Here is a 22,994-nt window from a genome sequence, read left to right on the forward strand (position 1 = left end):
TCTATAGAATAGTGTTCTTAGATAACAGCTGGCTCCATGTGGGCCTGTTCTATTGTTTTCCATTTAAAATGATCCATGAGCAAGAACACATATAAGTAGCTTATCACTTTACATGATAGATTACAGATCAGAAATCTTGGGTTCTCGTGGTGTCATACAGCACTAAATCCTCTTCTAGAAACCTACTAAAGCAAACTCAATTGATAAATCCCAATTCCTGGGTCAGTATGAGATCCTTTTGTGACTAATGGCACCACAGTAGCCCAGGCTTCCTTCACTCAGTTTCAGGAGAGGTAGAGAGATCCTGTAAGATCAGGTTTGCCCTAGCCTATGGAGATGTGGAAGGAGTCGTGGAACCACTATGCCCATTCTTCTAGCATTAGTTTTCCTCCTCTACTTCATGCTTCCCAGCCCTTCCATGAGCAGATCTTTAGTATTCCATAAAGCTCTGGAGCATTGGGCATCCTCAGTTCCTAGGAGGATAGTAGATGTGCTTGCATTGAGGTTGTAGATTTGAGAAGGGAAATGTTTTCCCTCTCCGTCATAATAGGATCTTCCAGAAGTCAGGTTATGGTAGGGATATGGAATAGATCACATCTAGTTTTTAATTAAATCTCTTTTAATCTTGTCTACGCTCCTTATCCATGTCTCCTTCCTCTGCAATAGGCTTATTCCTTCCTCTACCCAGAATCCAGAGATTCTGGGACTGACACTAACTTTGACCATATATAGAAGTGACTCTATGAATGCCAAGGTCACAGTTGCCATCTTTGTTTCCAAGGCAAAGCTATACCTGTAAAATTGGGTTAGGACCCTGAAACTCTCTTAACTTAGCAAATCGTTGTATTCCTTCAAGAGATGTTTTTTGACTAAGCCTCTCTGACCAGTAATGGCTGAGGAGAACACTGCTGGGATAGTCTTCCAATGACTTTTAAAAATAGAAGACAAGTAGTTCCCTGTAAGTGTTCTCTAGCATTTAGAGGAGGGCTTTTGAAGTGACTCACCTTGTTGAGATTGGGTTGAGGTTATTGCTCAAGAAATTAATCCCTTGATGTTGTTCTCTGAGGTAATAGATAACACTTTTATCTTTTCCCATGATTATCCCCCTCCCTCTGAATTCACATTGCATGGGTGACTCTTTACAACCACGAAAAGTATAAATGTCATTCACAGAATTCAGCAATCATTGTTCAGAACTCATTACATATCAAGCAAAGTACTGCAGATGGGTAAACAGCCTCTCTTATCATTACATTTGTTATGTTGGTGTCCCCCTACTAAATTCACGTGTTCCAGCCACAACCCCCAAGGTTACGGTATTTGCAGATGAGACCTTCAGGAGGTAATTAGGGTTAGATGAGGTCATGAGGGTGGGACCCTCATGAATGGGATTAGTGTCTTTATAAGAAGGGGAAGAGAGAGACACACTGTGAGGACAGAGTGAGAAGACAGCACACTGTAAGCAGTAAGAGAGTCCTCACTAGGAGCCTACTCTGTTGGCAGCTTGATCCCGGGCTTGCTGGCCTTCAGAACTGTGAGAAAGAAATGTCTGTTGTTTAAGCCACCCAGTCTATGGTATTTTGTTACAGAAGCCTGAGCCAACTAAACATTCAAACAGCCACTAAGACCTATCTCCTTAAGAGCTGTGTATCTGACTCCTCTCTGTCTCCAATGTAATATAACCTATTTTACACCTCACAACCTTATTGTGGAATACTGCAGCAACCTCATGACTGATCCTCTGGTCTATAATGTGCTTTTTTGTATTTTATTTTTTGTCATACTTTTGAGAAATGACAAATAGATATAAAAGTATAAAGAATAAGAACATGCACATGTATCAACATACCCAGAATTGACAGTTATTAACGCTTTTTCCTACTTGCTTTCAATTCCTTTTTAATAAAGACATTAACAATTACAGGTAAAAATGTATCTTTTTAATCCCCTGTAGTGTCTCATTCTCTCACCTTAGAAACAATAATTATCATGAATTCAGAGTGTACTCTTCTGATTCAGCTTTTAATGCTTTTGCTGTAATACTTGGTGCTTTTAAGTGTTTACATAAATTATTTACTACTGTATACAGCAAGTTAAGTTTTTGAGTTCTTTTTATGTGAATAAACAGATCTTTATTATCCCTTTGAATTGTTACGTAGTTTTATAGCATATGATTATGCCAAATAGTTATCATTGATAGAGTTCAAATTGTTTCTGGTTATCTTGCTATGTACACTGCTATGGATATCTTTATACATGTCTCCATTTTCACATATGTGAAACCTTCTCTTGAGCATATATCTAGAATTGGAATGGCTAGGTCATAAGGCATGTACATTTTTATCTTTAGCAGATATTATCAAATTGCTCTTCAAAATAGTTGTTCTAGTTTGTATTCCCACTAGCAATTTTATGAAAGATCTTGGTTTTTATAACATCCTTGAAAACACTGTATTATCGGACTCATGTTTTTATAAATCTGATTTATTTTTATTTTTCTATGTTTTTTTTTTTTTGTTCTGGTGCTCAGGTGAATTGAATTAATTAGAAATATTATCTCATTTTGGCCGGGCGTGGTGGCTCACGCCTGTAATCCCAGCACTTTGGGAGGCCGAGGTGGGCGCATCACAAGGTCAGGAGATCGAGACCATGGTGAAACCCCGTCTCTACTAAAAATAGAAAAAATTAGCCGGGCGCAGGGGCGGGTGCCTGTAGTCCCAGCTACTCGGGAGGCTGAGGCAGGAGAATGGCGTGAACCCGGGAGGCGGAGCTTGCAGTGAGCCGAGATTGCGCCACTGCACTCCAGCCTGGGCGACAGAGCGAGACTCCTTCTCAAAAAAAAAAAAAAAAAAAAAAAAAAAAAAAAAAAAAAAATTATCTCATTTTAACATATTTTTTCATATATTTGTTAGTCATTTAGTATTCCTCTCCCCTGTATTTATTTGTAGAAATTCTCTATGTATTCTAGATGCTAACATTTTGTTTTATGTTGGAAATATCACCTTCCAGTTTGTTGCCTTTTAATTTTATGTATAATTTCATTTGTCTTACAGAACATTTTAACTTTAGCTGAAAGTACATCAAGGACATGTGATTTTTGTATATTATTTATTTTTTCTTATCCTCGGTGTAAAGACGGTATTATATTTTTTCTTTTTATAGTGTGTAGACCTTGACAACACTTAGTATTGCCTCCCAGTTTATGATGTGTTGAACACTTACTGTGAGTGAGGCACTGGGCCAGGCACTCTATGCATATCGGCTCACTCAATATAATATCCCTATGAGGTAGACACTATTATTATTTCCATTTTACAGATGAAATAGCTGAGGCATAGGTGGCTTACTTCAGATCACAAAACTTCTAATGTATCTTAATTTGAATTTAGGTTAGTGTGAGTTCAAAACAAGTTTTCTTAATGGTTATGTAGCATCAGGGTTATACAAGCTTCATAAAACTAAATCAGGTTGTTTTTCACCTTTTTCTCATGGGTAATTTCATTTCTCCTCAATCTGCGTTTCCCCCTCCCTTCCCTAGACAATGCACCCTTTAGGGTTGAAGGAGCAGCCACATTGCTTTGCCTACAATCTGCAGGGAAATAAGACAGCTTTTCTCCTGACCTCTGACTTTATTTGAATATTCTTGCATCCACCCAAATAATTATCTTCCTTATCTTTTCCATTATAGCTTTTTGTCCATGATACAGCTAGGACTTTCTGCCTCCCCTCTGTAGTTGCTATTGTGAATTCTATATCATACAAACCTCCCTGCCAAAGGTCTGCAACTGTGATTTCCAGCTTACCTAGAGAGTCAGTGAAATGTTCTGTAATTTCCTGGCCAGCATCCTTTTTCTCCTCTCACTTCTCTTGTGTACTCACAGCAATGTAAGCCACTCTGTAGATGTTCTTGTACTCCAAGTGTGTCACTGGCCAGGGCTGAGAATTTATTGTAAATGTCAGTTTTGTCCATTTTCACATTACTTAAGTCTGCAATGTGTCACTGCCACTTCCCGTATTGGCCAACCACCTTTGTGTATGTGTTCCTAGCCCATCCTTCTTCATTTTTGTGTGGAGAAGGTAATATTATAGAGTTTTTTTGTAGTCTATGGAGCCTGAATGTGGACTCCATAGACTCTTTAGTTCTGGCCAACATGTCATCACAGAGTTTTCTCCTTCATTTTGATGCTTGTTTCTTGTGCTTCATCTGTTGTCATCAAACCTCTCAACTCTTTTCTTTCCTTGGGCCCTCACCACAACATCCTTGAAGAACTTCATTTACCTCATTTTGCAAATTTTGTTACATTTGACCATCACTGTGCTCAACTCATCCTACAGTCATATTCATGCCATTCATATTTTTTGCTTTTCATTTTATTAGGTTGTTTTTTTTCCAAATCATTTAAATATGTTTAAAAGTATTATTTATTGTCTATGAAAATACAAATTTTACAAGTATTTACTACAACCAAAATATAAAGATATGTAAAGGAAATTTTAATAATCTCTTCATTCTGTCTTCCTCTTTCCAACCTCTCCTTTACTACTAAGTTAATTTTTGTTAACATCTTCTTATGCATCTTTTCACACCTTTCTCCATGCTCATCTGTACTTATATGAACATAAATATTTTTATTTTTTTATTTTTATAATTTTGGAATCAAATAATATATATTTTCCATAATTTCCTTTTAGTCATTCAATAAATAATGAGCACCTACTTTATACTGAGTACTACACTTAAATATTTAACAATAACATATTGCATACATTCTTTAGGTCAATAGATACAGCTGTTCTTTTTAAATACAGTTATGTGTTGTTTAGTGATGTGGATATGTTCTAAGAAATGCATCATTAGGTGATTTAGCTGTTTTGTGAACATCATAGAGTGTACTTACATAAATCTAGGTGATATAGCCTACTACACACCTAGGCTGTAGGGTATAGCCTATTGCTCCAAAGGTACACACCTGTATAGCACGTTACTGTTCTAAACATAGCAGGTAGTGGTAACACAATGGTAAGTCTCTAAACATAGAAAAGGTAAAGCAAAAATATGACACTATAATCTTATGGAACCATGATTGTATACATAATCTGTCTTTGATTGAAATGTCATTATGTAGTGCATGACTGTAGCCAAATTCATATACACATACCTTTTTTATTATAAGTTACTATATATTCACATGCAGTTGTAAGAAACAATACAGAGAGATTTCAGGTAATATTTGTCTAATTTCCCCCAATAATAATACCTTGCAAAACTATAGTACAGTATCCACAACCAGTACGGTGACAGTGGTACAATCAAGATACAGAATAGCTGCAGCACTGCAAAGGTTCCTCCTTTTGCCCTTTTATAGGCATATCCACCTCATTCCTTCCCTCCTTCACTCCCAGTGATAACCCCTAGAAACCACCACTCTTTTCTTTTTGTTCATTTCTATAATTTTGTCATTTGAAGATTGTTATATAAATGAAATCATACAGTATGTTACCTTCTGGATTTTTTTTTTTGACTTGGTATATAAATAGTTCATTCATTTTACTACCGAGTGGTATTTTCTTTCTTTCTTTTTTTTTTTTTTGAGACAGAGTTTTCACTCTTGTTGCCCATGCTGGAGTGCAGTGGCATGATCTCAGCTTACTGCAACTTCTACCTCCCAGGTTCAAGCGAGTCTCCTGCCTCAGTCTCCCAAGTAGCTGGGATTACATGCATGTGCCACCACACCCGGCTAATTTTGTAGTTTTAATAGAGATGGGATTTCACCATACTGGCCAGGCTGGTCTCGAACTCATGACCTAGGTGATCCACCCACCTTGGCCTCTCAAAGTCCTGGGATTACAGGCGTGAGCCACCGTGCCTGGCCAAGTGGTATTTTATTGTATAAATGTGCCTCAGTTTGTTTAACTGTTCATCTGTTGAAGGATATCCAGGGTGTTTCCAGTTTTTGGCTAATAGCAATAAATCTTCAGTGAACTGTTATATATGAGTTTTCTGTGGGAACATAATTTTTATTTTTCTGAGATAAATGCCCAAAGGTACAATTGCTGGGCCATATATAGTAGCATATTTAGATGTTTAGTTTTATAAGAAACTGCCTGCTATAGACCAAATGTTTATGTCACCCCAAGTTTATATGTTAAAACCTAATTCCCAATGCAATGGTATTTGGCAATGGGCCTTTGGGAGGTGTTTATGTCATGAGAACAGAACTCTCATAAATGGGATTAGCACCCTTGTAAAAGAGACCCCAGAGAGCTCCCTTATCCCTTCTGCCATATGATGAAACAGTGAGAAGACAGCTAGCTATGAACCAGGAAGCTGCTTATTAGACACTAAATCTGCTGGTGCCTTCATCTTAGATTTCCCAATCTTCAGAAGTAAAATAAATGTTAAAGTCACCCAGTCTGTGATATTTTTGTTACAGCAGTCTGAGCTAAGATACCCAAACTATTTTATGAGCGGGTATACCATTTACATTCCTACCGACAGTTCCCATCTGTATGCCTTTTATTTCTTTTTCTTATCTTATTGAAGTGGCCAGAAATTCCAGTATGATGTTGAACAAGACTGATGAGTGGATATCTTTGTCATGTTCCTGACCTTACAGAAACAGCATTCCGTTTTTACCATTAGTATGATGTTAGCTGCAGGTTTTCTGTCAATGCTCTTTATCAAGTTGTGGTAGTTCTCTGTTTCTACATTGCTAAGAGTTTTTGTTATGAATGGATATTGGGTTTTGACAACAGATTTTCCTGCTTCAATGGATATGATTTTATGGTTTTTCTTCTTGAGCTTATTCATATGGTGGATTACACTGATTGATTGTTGAATGTTGAACCAACTTTACAAACCTGGAAAAAAATCTCACTTGGTTGTAGCATATGATTTTTTAAATACATTGTTGGATTAAATTTGCTAATATTGTTTTGACGGTTGTTTTCTGTATGGTCTTCATTTGATTTTGGTTCAGGGCAATATTGGCTGCTTGAGAAGTGTTTCTTAGTCTTCTATTTTCTGGAAATAATTATGTAATAATTGGTGTTAATTCTTTAAAGTTTAGTAGAATTCTTCAGTGAAACCATCTGGGCCTGGAGATTTCTTTTTTTATTAATTAAAGATTCCATTCTAAAAATAGTTATGAGACTATTCTTAGATTATCTGTTTTGTCTTGAGTTTAAAGAAAATTTGTGGGTTTTGATAAATTGGTCTATTTTTTCTAAACAGCCAAATATGTGAGCATAAAGTTGTTCATATTATTTCCTTATTTTCTGTGGTAATACTAGAATCTACGGTGAGATTTCCCCTGCTTTATTCCTCATATTGATGATTTGTATCTTCTCTTTATCTTTGTCAGTCTTGCTAGATGGCTTATTAATTATAATGATGTTTTGAAGAGCCAGCTTTTACTTTTATTGATTTTTTCTATTTTTTTATTTTTCACTTTCTTTAATTTCTGCTCTTAATTTTATTACTTTCTTCTTTTTGTTTGTTTTGGGCTTATTTTTCTCTTTCTCCCCTAGTTTCTTGGGATAGGAACTTCAATTATTGATTTGAGGCCTTTTGTTTTTTCTAAAGTAGGCACGTAGTGCTAAAAATCTCTTTTAGCATTTCTTTAGCCACATTCCACCCATTTTTATATTTTATATTTTCATTTCCATTCAGTTCTGTTTTTTTAAAAAACTATTTTATGACTTTTTTTGACCCATACTTTATTTAGAAGTCTACTATTTAATTTCCAATTATTTAGAGACTTTCTTGTTCTCCCTCTGTTATTGATTTCCAGTTTGATTCCAGTATTGTCAGGAACATAGCCTGTGTAATTTCACTTTTTGGTAGTTCTGTATCCTTATTGACATTCTGTCTTGTAGTTCTGTTAGGAGTTGCTGAGATAGAACTTCAACTGCAAGGGGGCTTTTGAGGTCCCAAATTTTAATTGTGGATTTGTCTATTTCTCCTTTCAGTTGTTTCAGTTTTTGCTTCTGAAAATGTTTTGAGACTCTGTTGTTTGAAGCCTACATACTTGGGATTATATCTTCATAGTGAATTGATTACTTTATCATTTTGTAATGTGTGACTTTATCACTAGTAATTTTCTTTGCCCTAAAGTCCACTTTATCTGAAATATTAGCGTTCTTGCTTTCTTTTTGGATAAATACTTGTGTGATACATTTTTTTTTTTGCAAACTTGTATTTTCAACCTATCTATGTCATTGAATTTGAAGTTAATTCTTGTAAACATCATATAGTTGGATCACGTTTTATTTTTCCACTTTGCCAATCTGCTTTTAATTGGTGTATTTAGACCATTACAATTACGGCAATTATTAATATGTTATGGTTTACCTGCCATTTTATTGTTTTCTCTTTGTTTCTGCTGTGTCTTATTCCTCTATTAGTTTTCTTCCATTTCTGTGGGTTACTTGAACATTTTTAGGATTTTGTCTTGATTTATTTATAGCACCTTGACACCAGGGGCCAGTTTTGTGGAAGACAATTTTTTCCACAGATGGGGGAGGGCGGATGGTTTCGGGATGAAACTTTCACCTTAGATCATCAGGCACTAGATTCTCATAAAGAGCACGCAACCTGGGTCTCTTGCATGCTCAGTTCTCAATAAGGTTCAGGCTCCTATGAGACTGTAACGCGCGGCGGATCTGACAGGAGGCGGAGCTCAGGCGGTAATGCTCACTTGCCTGCTGCCCACCTCCTTCTGTACGGCCTGGTTCCTAGCAAGCCACAGGACGCCTGATTTATAGTGTTTTTCAGTGGATTGCTTTTTATAGTTTTCTTGGTGATTGCTTTGTGTATTAAAATATACATATGTGACTCATCACAGTCTGCTAGTATCGATATTTTACAACTTTTGTGGAAACCTTACTTTAAGTTCCTTTACTCTTCCCACTTTTAAATATCATTGTCTTTAGTATCAGATGGTTTATAATTTGTTCTAATTATTGCATATATTATAAAGAACTGATGGGAAGAATTTACTCATATTTCTATTCTTTCCATTGCTGTTTATTCTTTACTAATACCCTCAAAAGTCCTTTGGACAATTGCAGACACCTATGTAACTTACAGTCACCTCAGAAGGTAGAATATTTTCATCAAAGAAATGTCGTCTGGTTCTTCCTACCCCCAGAGACAATTGCTATTCTTATTTCTACACTGTAGACTAGGTTTTATCTGTTGCAGAACCTCATATAATGCAATCCTACAGCATGTAGACTTTTGTATCTGGGTTCTTTCACTTGACATAAAGATCTTGAGTTTAGTCTGTATTGTTACATGTTTTAGTAGTTTGTTCATTTTAATTGCTGAATAATATATCACAGTTGATTTGTCCATTCTCCTGTTGGTGAACATTTTTTTCCCCCAATTTTTGGTTACTATAAATAAAGCCACTATAACATTCGTGTACAAAACTTTTTGGTTTTTTTTTTGGTAGATATCTAACACTGGTATTCCACCCCCTTTCCCCCATTGTTGGATTCCTAGCTATTTCATTGCTCCAAAAGTTACAAGATGATTTGAGAAGAATTATTCTCCTCCCAACAGTGTTGGAGTACTTTAATTAAATGCTCATAGAAGGTAAATTTGCTTTTTTCTTCAGTTTTTTATTATGGCAAAATATACATATTGTAAAATTTACCATGCTGACCATTTTTAACTGTACAGTTCAGTGAGATTAAGTACATCTATATTGTGCAACCATCACCACAATCTATTTCCAGAGCTCTTTTCATCTTGTAAAACTAAAACTCTATACCTACTAAGCAATGACTCCCCATACCCTCTTCCCTAAGCCCCTGACAACCACCATTTTACTTTCTGTCTCAATGATTTTGACTACTGCAAGTAGCTCATGTAAGTGGAATTGTATGATTCCAATAGTCTTTTTGTGACTGGCTACTCTCAATGTCTTCAATGTCTTCAAGGCTCATCCATATTGTTGCATATGTCAGAATTTCTGTCCCTTTTAAAGCTGAATAATATTCCATTGCAGGTATAGATCATATTTTGCTTACCTATTCATCTGTTGATGGACATAGTTGCCTCTGTGTTTTAGCGATTATGAAAAATGCTGCTGTGAACATGGTTGTACAATTATCTTTTCAGGACTTGGTTTTCAATTCTTTTGAATATATCCCCAGAAGTAGAATTGCTAAATCATATGGTAATTGTATTTTTAAGTTTTTGAGGAACCACTATTCTGTTTCCCACAGTGATTGTATCATTTTACATTCCCATCAACAGTGCACTGGGCTCCAGTGTCTGCACATCCTAGCAAAAACTTATTTTCTGTTTTAAAATTTAAATTTTAGATTTTTTATGGTAGCCATCCTAATGGGTGTGAGGTGATATCACATTGTGATTTTGATTTGCACTTCCCTGATAATTAGTGACATTGAGCATCTTTTTATGTGCTTATAAATTTTGCTTTGAATGGTGCAAAACTTTTAATCAATCTTCCATTTATTCTGCTTTTTCTTGAACTTATCCTCAGTGATTGACCCTGTAGGGTTGCTTCAAAATTACTCCTCCAAAATTAGACCTTCGGAGGAATTAATGAGTGTTTTCAGACTGAGTCAGAACACTTTGACATGTTCACTTGAGGGCTTTTGTCTTTTCTCCTTATCAGCTACTTAGTCTTTCTAAGCCTCCATTTTCTCATCTGCAAAATGGATATATAATAATAGTGCCTTTTCTCATTGGGTTGTTCTGATAATTAAATGAGATAATTTATGTTAAAAACTTAATGTAGTGACAGGGATGTAGTAATCGATCAACAAATGTTAACTGTTAAATGTTATTTTATTGTTGAGATCTCTGTCACTGCTCTATGCTGTGTCTTCTAATACTTTATGTGCTTTCTGTCTGGAGCTACTAATTATCCCTAGAGTTATTGTTCCCTATTGGCACTAGGGGAAATGTTTTTATGTCTCCTTTTGTTCATTGACCCCATGCTCAATGATCCCAGGGGTGACTCTGACACCTGCCTCCAGAAGAAGGAAGCAAGTAGCTTCTCAGTCTGCAGATATAAGGGTCCTGTACAGTGTAGGAACAGTGACACCTCCTCACGCCAACACGAATAGTCTCCAGCTTTCTCTTTTCTTTTCATTCTTCTTTCCTCAGAATAAGCAAAGTGATATTTTTTTTCAACTCTTCCCTACCATTTTCTCAATCCTTCAGCTGATATTGTGATATAGTAGGTGAGTTTAAGAGCATTGGTGGTGGCAGAGGGAAGGATTGGCAGGTGTGTGTTTGTGTGTGTGTGTGTGTGAGAAAGAGAGAGAGAAAGAGAGAGAGAGTGTTTGTGTATTTAGGAGTATCCGTAAAGGACAAAGGCTGAAGTTGTGAAGAAAGAAATGGGTATGTGGGAGAAAGATAAGGGGTCAGTGAGACAAAGGATGAGAGAGGGATTGCAGCATGACAGAGCATAGAGTAGGGAGTGTGGGCATTGGGAGATACATCAGTGGGTTTAGTTGGTAGACACTGATGAGAGATAGGAATAGGAACGCAGAGAGGGGCCAGGAAAAGCACCAGAAGCATGTGAGATAGAGAAAACTTCCTGTTTAAGGGTTTGAGGGCAGTTTTTAGAGCCATCAGAATCAGGCTATACCAGGGAAGGGTATATTAGTGGGTGCTATTCATGAAAATGGCTAGGGTTTTGATCAACACCTTGTTTTGGGGAAACAAGGAAAGCTACTGGAGAAAGATTAATTCACTAATTCCATGGCTTATTATTATTATTTTTTTTCAAATATTTCCTAAGAACCTACAATGTGTCAGGCTCTGTATTTAGTGCTATGGGCTCCTCAGTCTCAAAGTCTTAAGGAAACTTTCTTTGGTAATCTGGGTGTCACATGTGTCTAAACCTGAAAATCTTCTTTCTTCTGTTTTTTGTCCTGCATCTTGTAGGACAGATACGATATAGACACTGGGAAGGAAGAGGTGACACTTTGGAGCTGGGGTTCTCCACATTTTTGCTACTACATCACAACAACATAGAAGATATTTACACATGATACATCACCATACGCTTACTCAAATTTTGACAAAATACCCAAAATGTTTATAGATAGTAAAACAAATGGATAGGTGGGAATTTTTCTTAAGATGTTTATTCATTACAAAAGTAAATCATGCTGGTTGCCAGAGGCTTGAGGTTCAGGGTTGATTAAAGAGATGCTGGTCAAATGAAAAAACAATACAATTAGGAGGAATACGTTTAAAAAGTCTACTGAACATCATGCTGACTATAGTTAATAACAATATATTATATACTTGAAAATTGCTAAGAGAGTTGATTTTGTTTTAACAACAAAAAGTAAATATGTGAGGTAATAAGCATGAATTAGCCTGATTTAGCCATTCCACAATGTATTCATTTATCAAAATATTATGTTGTACAACATAAATATATTCCATTTTTATTTGTCAGCTAAAAAATAAAAAATTGAAAAACCATGAGTTACTATTAAGTGTTGTCTGAATTAAGGGAATTTCAGTGCCTCTGCAGCATGGATAGCACTGGCTTTAGATTATGAAAACATCTTCTTACATGCTGGCTTTAAGTGCATGTGGGCAAGAGTGAGCTTATTAAAGGCATAAATCTGAATTTTCCCCAATATATTAGAAGGGTAAATAATTCATAAATTTTGGGACCTTATATGTTATTAGAAACAAATTTCTTATGACACATATAACAAAGCCTGCGAGATATTGTGCTGCAAACAGAGAGTAGTCTTATAAGCAAAGGGCAGTGGGGTAGTGAGGTTTGCAGCTGTTTTATCCATTAGGGACATGGCTTTAGTGTACAGAGACAGTGCATTTTGAAGAACCTAAGACTGGTGAAAAATGCTTGACATCTAAAATGCACATAACAAAGAAAATGGCAAAGTGAAACTGATACTTGTATAAATAAATATCTAGACAATACAACTAGGCAAAAAGTAACTCAACTCCTATATAGTTACCTAAAGGTTATATCACATGTAGTTTGTGAGCACATTTTCATACATTGTTATGATGGTAGGAGAGTCTTCTGAATTGAGATTGCATAAACACATAAAAGACCTTTATATAACCCCCTAAAGAGGAAATGGTTATTACCAAAAAATAGAGCTGGTTAGGAAGTCTGGTCAGGAGCCACAGAGAAGTGGCTCCATTTCGCCTTTAAAGTGTGGACCAAATCTCCTCTATGATTCCCATCTCCAAATCTCCTTAATTCTACAGTTGAAGCTGACCCCCATTATTCTATGATGTTCCTGAGGCTTCTGTAAATGATGGAGATAATTTCTCTTTATGTTGAGACAGGTGAGTGTTTTTCAGAGCATTTGAAGGAAAACTTCCAGGTAGTTCTCACCCAAGCTAAGTCCATCACTACTGGACATGCCTGGTGTAACACCCAAAGCCCTTGGGTCTGGTTTTTGAGACACCAGGTTCATCTGAGATCTGGTCTCAGGCTATTTTCCTTTCATTGGGCACTTCCTTCATTCCCTTTCCTCATCTTTCTTCCTGGGAAAGGAGTTTCCCTTGGTCATATTTGGATGAAGAATAACACTTTAATGTTGCTAAATATTCATTAAGGTGTTTTGCCTACTGGAAAAAATACAACAGAATGATGGCCAAACATGTAATAATAATAGTAATAATTATGATATAAACAAGAATAATAACCTACTTTTCTGAGAACTTAATACAAACTTATTTAATCCTCACAATTACCACATGAAGTTTTTTTGTTATCCACATCTTACAAATAAAAAAACGGAGGCATGCCGAAGTAAAGTGACTTGTCCAAGAGGGGCAGAGCAAGATGGCCAAATAGGAACAGCTCCAGTCTCCAGCTCCCAGCGCGAGCCACACAGAAGACAGGTGATTTCTGCATTATCAACTGAGGTACTGGGTTCATCTCACTGGGGAGTGCCCGACAGTCGGTGCTGGTCAGCTGTTGCAGCCCGACCAGCGAAAGCTGAAGCAGGGCGAGGGGCATCGCCTCACCTGGGAAGCGCAAGGGGGAAGGGAATCCCTTTTCCTAGCCAGGGGAACAGAGACCCACAACACCTGGAAAATCGGGTAACTCCCACCCCAATACTGTGCTTTAAGCAAATGGGCACTCCAGGAGATTATATTCCACACCTGGCCGGGAGGGTCCCACGCCCACGGAGCCTTCCTCATTGCTAGCACAGCAGTCTGTGATCTAACCGCAAGGCAGCAGCGAGGCTGGGGGAGGGGCGCCCGCCATTGCTGAGGCTTAAGTAGATAAACAGAGCCCTGGCAAGATCGAACTGGGTGGAGCTCACAGCAGCTCAAGGAGGCCTGGCTGTCTCTGTAGACTCCACCTCTGGGGACAGGGCACAGCTAAACAACAACAACAACAACAACAACTACAACAACAACAAAAAGCAGCAGAAACCTCTGCAGACGCAAGCAACTCTGTCTGACAGCTTTGCAGAGAGTGGTGAATCTCCCAACACGGAGGTTGAGATCTGAGAATGGACAGACTGCTTGCTCAAGTGGGTCCCTGACCCCTGAGTAGCCTAACTGGGAGACATCCTCCACTAGGGGCAGACCGACACCCCACACCTCACACGGTGGAGTACACCCCTGAGAGGAAGCTTCCAAAGCAAGAATCAGACAGGTACACTTGCTGTTCAGCAGTATTCTATCTTCTGCAGCCTCTGCTGCTGACACCCAGGCAAACAGGGTCTGGAGTGGACCTCAAGCAATCTCCAACAGACCTACAGCTGAGAGCCCTGACTGTTAGAGGGAAAACTAACAAACAGGAAGGACACCCACACCAAAACCCCATCAGTACGTCACCATCAGCAAAGACCAGAGGCAGATAAAACCACAAAGATGGGGAAAAAGCAGGGCAGAAAAGCTGGAAATTAAAAAAATAAGAGCGCATCTCCCCCTCCAAAGGAACGCAGCTCATCTCTAGCAACAGATCAAAGCTGGACAGAGAATGACTTTGACGAGATGAGAGAAGAAGGCTTCAGTCCATCAAACTTCTCAGAGCTAAAGGAGGAATTACGTACCCAGCACAAAGAAAGTAAAAAGCTTGAAAAAAGAGTGGAATAATTAATAACCGGAATAATTAATGCAGAGAAGGCCATAAACGAATGGACAGAGATGAAAACCATGACACGAGAAATAAGTGACAAATGCACAAGCTTCAGTAACCGTCTCGATCAACTGGAAGAAAGAGTATCAGCGATTGAGGATCAAATGAATGAAATGAAGTGAGAAGAGAAATCTAAAGAAAAAAGAAGAAAAAGAAATGAACAAAGCCTGCAAGAAGTATGGGATTATGTAAAAAGACCAAATCTACGTCTGATTGGGGTGCCTGAAAGTGAGGGGGAAAATGGAACCAAGTTGGAAAACACTCTTCAGGATATCATCCAGGAGAACTTCCCCAACCTAGTAGGGCAGGCCAACATTCAAATTCAGGAAATACAGAGAATGCCACAAAGATACTCCTCGAGAAGAGCAACTCCAAGACACATAATTGCCAGATTCACCAAAGTTGGAGAATGGCTTGAACTCAGGAGGCAGAGGTTGCATTGAGCCAAGATCGTGCCACTGTACTCCTACAGCCTGGGCAAAAGGGCAAGACTCCCTCTCAGAAAGAAAGAAAGAAGGAAGGAAGGAAGGAAGGAAGGAAAGAAAGAAAGAAAGAAAGAAAGAAGGAAGCAAGGAAGGAAGGAAAGAAATAAAGAAAGAAGGAAGCAAGGAAGGAAGGAAGGAAGGAAGGAAGAGAAAGAGCAGTTTCAACACAGTGATAGGACAAGATTTTAGATGTATGGCCATAGGTTTTAAAGATGAGGAAGTGAAGGCAATATGCAAGAATGTCTCTTACAAGAGGTTGGGTCAGTGAAACGTAGACCTTAGGGATACAGGAGAGAGTCTAAGAGGTGCCATGGAAAGACCTAAGATGTACATGGAATTGAGGTATTTTTTGAAACTGGCAGTCCTTGGAATCTTTGTATACTGAGGAGCATGATTCGAGAGAGAGGAAAAGACTGTTAATATAAGAAAGGGAATATAATCACATCAGCTCTTTTATTTTGAACACACACATACATTAGTTACAACACTATTGATATATTAGTAAACAATTTAAGCCTAACTGAATTTTACATTTGCTTATGTTCAATTTCATCCACTAGAAATACTGACTGAATGCAGTGTCAAAAGACAAAATTACAACAAATTTAGGTTAAAAATACAATTGGCTTTGATTTATTATTCTAGAATCAGGTAGCATTTCATTGTATAAAACAGAATGAGGGTTCTGATTAGCTCAGCAGAGGAGGTTGACTTTTTAGGCAGAAAAGAGCTGAAGAAAGTAGAAACAGAGAACAAGAAGCAGGTTGGACGTTTCAAAGTTTCTTCCACTATGGAATTAAAACAGAGTGGACATATCCTTTGCCCATTTTTTGATGGGGTTGTTTGTTTTTTTCTTGTAAATTTGTTTGAGTTCTTTGTAGGTTCTGGATATTAGCCCTTTGTCAGATGAGTAGATTGCAAAAATTTTCTCCCATTCTGTAGGTTGCCTGTTCATTCTGATGGTAGTTTCTTTTGCTGTGCAGAAGCTCTTTAGTTTAATTAGATCCCATTTGTCAATTTTGGCTTTTGTTGCCGTTGCTTTTGGTGTTTTAGACATGAAGTCCTTGCCCATGCCTATGTCCTGAATGGTATTACCTAGGTTTTCTTCTAGGGTTGTTATGGTATTAGGTCTAAAATTTAAGTCTCTAATCCATCTTAAATTAATTTTCGTATAAGGAGTAAGGAAAGGATCCAGTTTCAGCTTTCTACTTATGGCTAGCCAATTTTCCCAGCACCATTTATTAAATAGGGCATCCTTTCCCCATTTCTTGTTTTTCTCAGGTTTATCAAAGATCAGATGGCTGTAGATGTGTGGTATTATTTCTGAGGACTCTAGAGGACATTCATACAGCCAACAGACACATGAAAAAATGTTCACATCACTGGCCATCAGAGAAATGCAAATCAAAACCACAATGAGATACCATCTCACACCAGTTAGAATGGCAATCATTAAAAAGTCAGGAAACAACAGGTGCCGGAGAGGATGTGGAGAAATAGGAACACTTTTACACTGTTGGTGGGATTGTAAACTAGTTCAACCATTATGGAAAACAGTATGGCGATTCCTCAAGGATCTAGAACTAGAAGTACCATATAACCCAGCCATCCCATTCCTGGGTATATACCCAAAGGATTATAAATCATGCTGCTATAAAGACACATGCACACGTATGTTTATTGCGGCACTATTCACAATAGCAAAGACTTGGAATCAACCCAAATGTCCATCAGTGACAGACTGGATGAAGAAAATGTGGCACATATACACCATGGAATACTATGCAGCCATAAAAAAGGATGAGTTTGTGTCCTTTGTAGGGACATGGATGCAACTGGAAACCATCATTCTCAGCAAACTATCACAAGAACAGAAAACCAAACACCGCATGTTCTCACTCATAGGTGGGAACTGAACAGTGAGATCACTTGGACTCGGGAAGGGGAACATCACACACTGGGGCCTATCACGGGGAGGATAGCGGGGAGGGATTGCATTGGGAGTTATACCTGATGTAAATGACGAGTTGATGGGTGCTGACGAGTTGATGGGTGCAGCACACCAACATGGCACAAGTATACATACGTAACAAACCTGCACGTTATGCGCCTGTACCCTAGAACTTAAAGTATAATAATTAAAAAAAGTAAATAAATAAATAAACTTGTGGTCTATTAGAGGACCACACAGCCTATAGCACACTGCAAATAAAAATGTACCCGTAAATCCTAAGAAAAAAAAAAAAAAAAGTGACTTGTCCAAGATCTAGTCAGTTAGGGAAGAACTGGGAAATGAATGCAGAAACTCTGGCCCCAGAACTTAATATCTACACCTTCTTTGTTGTGTTCTTTCCCAGCTAGCTTGGCTTCTTCCCCATCTCTACTATTCTGGCTCTTTTTTTCTTGCTCAGCTGGTAGTTCTCTTGGAAGCTCTGGGAGGTACTTCTGTGAGACATTGGATATTCCTCTTTCTGTCTGTGAGTTTCCTTTCTTCTCAACCTTAACTCTTTCCAAAATGAGGCTCGAACCCTCCAAAGGTGCTTGACAGAGAAGCAGCAGGGCTTGCTGGAGCTCTAAGAAGCCACTGAATAAAATGAAAGTCCTTTCCACGGGCAGTAACCTCCTTTCCAGGACCTCATTAACAGCCATCTAGGCCTCATTGCCCCTCTCTCCACCCTGCGGTGATAAAACATCACAGAGTCATAAGCAGAGAGCAGAGCTGTTTTGATGAGGATGTATATCAGGTGTCTTACTGTTTTATTGAGAAGGAATATGTTAATAACTGGAGGGGTTGGGAAAGTTGTGAGAAAATAAATGTCCAATAAATTTCCTCCTAAGGAAAATGAATTTGTTTTTGTGGTGAGGCTTTTGCTTACATAAATTTGAGTTCAATACTTTAAAATAGAGCCAGAGCAATGCTACTAATGACTTCTTCTATATGCTCATTTCAGCAAAGCTCAGGCTCTCTTTTAAGTAGAAGTTGAACATATATATACACACACACATATGTATACATATATGTGTATATATAATATTTTATATATATATATATAAATTTTTTAAGAGACAGAGTCTTGCTCTGTCACCTAGGCTGGAGTGCAGTAGTGCCGTCATAGCTCACTCACTGCAGCCCCAAACTCCTGGGCTCAAGAGATCTTCCTGCTGGGACTACAGGTGTGTGCCACCGTGCTCAGCTAATTTTTAAATTGTTTTGTAGTGACAGGGTCTTGCTATGTTACCTAGGCAGGTCTTGAATACCTGGCTTCAAGCCACCCTCCCATCTTGGCCTCCCAAACTTCTGGGATTGTAGTCATGAGACACTCTTCCTGGTCCAAATATTTAAAATATACTGGCTTGAATGATGTCAACTTATTAGCCTGCCTGTGGCCTTTACTTGTCTGAATCTGACTCTATTCCCTTCCTTGTACCCATCTGGAGTCCCATTGCTCCCTCCCCACAGCCCACAGTGCTCTGAGCAAGTTCATTTGCATAGAGGCAGAGGGATGGACTAATGAACTGAGGACTTTATTCCTTTGCATCTCTTCTTTGGGACCCTCTGAATACCATTATGAGAAGATCAATCTAGTGTTTATTGGGTACCTTTATACTTCTGATTCTGTCTTTACTGTCTCTATGGTCCCTTTTCTTCAGGTTCCCTTCTAGATTCTTTTTTTTTTGTATATATATATATTTATTATTATTATTATACTTTAAGTTCTAGGGTACATGTGCATAACGTGCAGGTTTTTTACATATGTATACTTGTGCCATGTTGGTGTGCTGCACCCATCAACTCGTCAGCACCCATCAACTCGTCATTTACATCAGGTATAACTCCCAATGCAATCCCTCCCCCCTCCCCCCTCCCCATGATAGGCCCCGGTGTGTGATGTCCCCCTTCCCGAGTCCAAGTGATCTCATTGTTCAGTTCCCACCTATGAGTGAGAACATGCGGTGTTTGGTTTTCTGTTCTTGTGATAGTTTGCTGAGAATGATGGTTTCCAGTTGCATCCATGTCCCTACAAAGGACACAAACTCATCCTTTCTTATGGCTGCATAGTATTCCATGGTGTATATGTGCCACATTTTCTTCATCCAGTCTGTCACTGATGGACATTTGGGTTGATTCCAAGTCTTTGCTATTGTGAATAGTGCCGCAATAAACATACGTGTGCATGTGTCTTTATAGCAGCATGATTTATAATCCTTTGGGTATATACCCAGTAATGGGATGGCTGGGTCATATGGTACATCTAGTTCTAGATCCTTGAGGAATCGCCATACTGTTTTCCATAATGGTTGAACTAGTTTACAATCCCACCAACAGTGTAAAAGTGTTCCTATTTCTCCACATCCTCTCCGGCACCTGTTGTTTCCTGACTTTTTAATGATTGCCATTCTAACTGGTGTGAGATGGTATCTCATTGTGGTTTTGATTTGCATTTCTCTGATGGCCAGTGATGATGAGCATTTTTTCATGTGTCTGTTGGCTGTATGAATGTCTTCTTTTGAGAAATGTCTGTTCATATCCTCCCTTCTAGATTCTTAATCACACATTCTTTCCCTAGTCCTAATAGCTGGCAGATAGTTCAGAACTTCAGAAGGAAACAAATATTACCTGAGTGGCAGGAAAGCCAAGAAGGGCTCTATACTTAATCCTTCTTCGCACCAGGCAAACATAGTTCTTTCTGAGGGTTGGGGAACAGTGGGGTGGGAAAAAGGGCAGTATTAGTGGAGTCAGCAGGGGTTACAGCTGGGCGAAACATTGATTTCTTTTGCTCAGAATCATTTTCTTGGGGGGCTTCTGTAGATAAGGAAGCCCAGACATAACCAGGAGTCTCCTGTATACAACTATTTGGGGAGGAGCATGAGAAGTCCATGAGGAGCTGGTGATGAAAATTGCCTGTCTCAGTTTCATTGGCTGCCCCATTGCTCACTGCATTAGGGAAGATATGAATCTGGATCAGAGTGGAGAAATGTACCCCTCTAGGTTTCCTCTGGATTTCCCCTTGATACTCTACTTCCTTGCAGAGGGGGCCACAAGTGCAAGTGTCCTGTGAAATGTTCAAGGCAATAGCCAGATAAACTTAATAGGATTAAATATAACAAAGTTAAAATATAGTTTAGCTAATAGGCTTTTAGGAAGGAGACATGTTGCTATGAACACAGACCATTACAAAGTGGTATGTCTTAAGGAGTTATTTTCAGGTTATTTTAAGGAGTTACTCTGGTGAACAGAAGTAGAAGGGGAGGGAAATTAAAGGTAAATGCAGAACAAAATCTTAGGGAAAGGGACAAGGACAACATAGGTAGGTGGAAAATGCTGCTTGTGTGAAAATAGTAGAATGAGGTCAGAAAGGGAGGGTGCAGCCAAACTCTGGGGGCAGGGTGGTTGAAGGCAGGTGCTGCCATCTCTGTTCATACTTGAAGCATTATTCCCACAGAAGCTCTATCTGCAAAGGAAGGACCATGGGCCAGAAGCCATTCCTACACCAAGTGAACATTCTCTGGGAGAACTTGCCCCTGGAGAGTCCAGCAATTTAGAAATCTATGCTGTCTTTTTTGATATTTATACATATTCAGGAGTGCTTTCTGTTTCCTTCAATTTCAGGAGACTCATCAGCTTCTAAGTCATTATAGAGAGGACCATAAAGTGCATCATGAGTCACAGCAATGTTACCATCTTCCATCCTGCAGGTTTTGTCCTACTTGGCATCCCTGGGTTGGAGGCTTATCAAATTTGGCTGTCAATACCTCTTTGCCTCATTTACATCACTGCAGCCCTGGGAAACAGCATCCTGATAGTGGTTATTGTCATGGAACATAACCTTCATGAGCCCATGTATTTCTTCCTCTCCGTGCTGGCCATCATGGACATCCTGCTGTCTACTACCACTGTGCCCAAGGCCCTACCCATCTTTTGGCTCCATGCCCATAACATTGCTGTTGATGCCTGTGTCACCCAAGTCTTCTTTGTCCATATGATGTTTGTGGGAGAGTCAGCTATCCTGTTAGCCATGGCCTTTGACCCCTTTGTGGCCATTTGTGCCCCACTGAGATATACAGCAGTGCTACCTTGGCCTGTTGTGGGAAGGATTGCTCTGGCCATCATCACCGGAAGCTTCTGCATCATCTTCCCAGTCATATTCTTGCTGAAGCGGCTGCCCTTCTGCCGAACCAACATTGTTCGTCATTCCTACTGTGAGCATATTGGAGTGGCTCGTTTAGCCTGTGCTGACATCACTGTTAACATCTGGTATGGCTTCTCAGTGCCCATTGTCATGGTCATCTTGGATGTGATCCTCATCGCTGTGTCTTACTCACTGATCCTCCGAGCAGTGTTTTGTTTGCCCTCCCAGGAGGCTCAGCACAAGGCCCTCAGCACTTGTGGCTCCCACCTCTGTGTCATCCTTATGTTTTATGTTCCATCCTTCTTTACCTTATTGACCCACCATTTTGGGCGTAATATTCCTCAACATGTCCATATCTTGCTGGCCAATCTCTATGTGTTGGTGCCACCAATGCTGAACCCCATTGTCTATGGTGTGAAGACTAAGCAGATATGTGAGGGTGTAGCCCACCATCAAGACTTGGTGCTGTATCTCCCCTCTGGGCTGATGGATCCTCATGAATCTTGATGTCCAGCTCCCTCAAGGAAGCTAGATGTGAAATACAGAGATTTCCTGGACTGAGAAGACATTTCTTCCTCTTCTTTCTATTTTATCCTCCTCCCCCCACTTTTCTTTCTTTTCTCATAATTCTTCCTCCTTCTCTTGTTTGTTTTCTCTAATCTCTTTACACATTCCTCCCTACAACCCAGAAATAATAACTAAGTGTATATGCCTCTGATATGAGGTTTTGGTACCCTCAGTAGACTAGATAGACACCAGAAGCACAGGGATCTGAACACCACATGAAATGAGGTTATAAAGAAGTGGATAAAAATAATTTTATATTTACTATTTTAAGGGGTTTTATTTTTTTAAAAAAATCCCAAATGTGCATTGATTCTTTGTACAGAATCAAGTGGCCTGCCACCCACTACCATAACGGCAGGTGAGTTTGAGGAACAGCCATGCATGACCTTTGGCCATCTGGAAAAACTTCCTCTCCTTCAAATTTTAGTTCAAGAACTGCCTTCCCTGAGAAGTCTTTTATAATTTCTTCAGGCAAGCCAAAGGTCCTATCTTTGCATGTCTAATGTATCTTGTACAACTCTCCAAATGTGCATAATAAATTGTAATGTAATGAGTTCATTTATCTGTACCCTCAATTGACTGCAAACTCCTTGAAATCAGAAGAGTGTATATTATTCATGTTTGTATTCCCAAAGCATTACAAAATGCCTGACAAATACTACATTTTT

At 38.9% G+C, this 22,994-nt stretch overlaps 1 protein-coding gene across 1 annotated transcript; it reads left to right on the forward strand.

Annotated features, from left to right (window-relative positions):
* The first annotated feature begins 21,288 nt into the window (after window positions 1–21,288).
* Window positions 21,289–22,246, forward strand: LOC126935133 (olfactory receptor 52B2). Its single transcript, XM_050756339.1, is given in 2 exon segments — window positions 21,289–22,208; window positions 22,210–22,246. Coding segments are annotated over 2 exon segments (957 nt in total).
* Window positions 22,247–22,994: the final 748 nt, after the last annotated feature.

Source organism: Macaca thibetana, chromosome 14 (genome assembly GCF_024542745.1).
Source record: "Macaca thibetana thibetana isolate TM-01 chromosome 14, ASM2454274v1, whole genome shotgun sequence".
Taxonomy (NCBI): Eukaryota; Metazoa; Chordata; class Mammalia; order Primates; family Cercopithecidae; genus Macaca; species Macaca thibetana.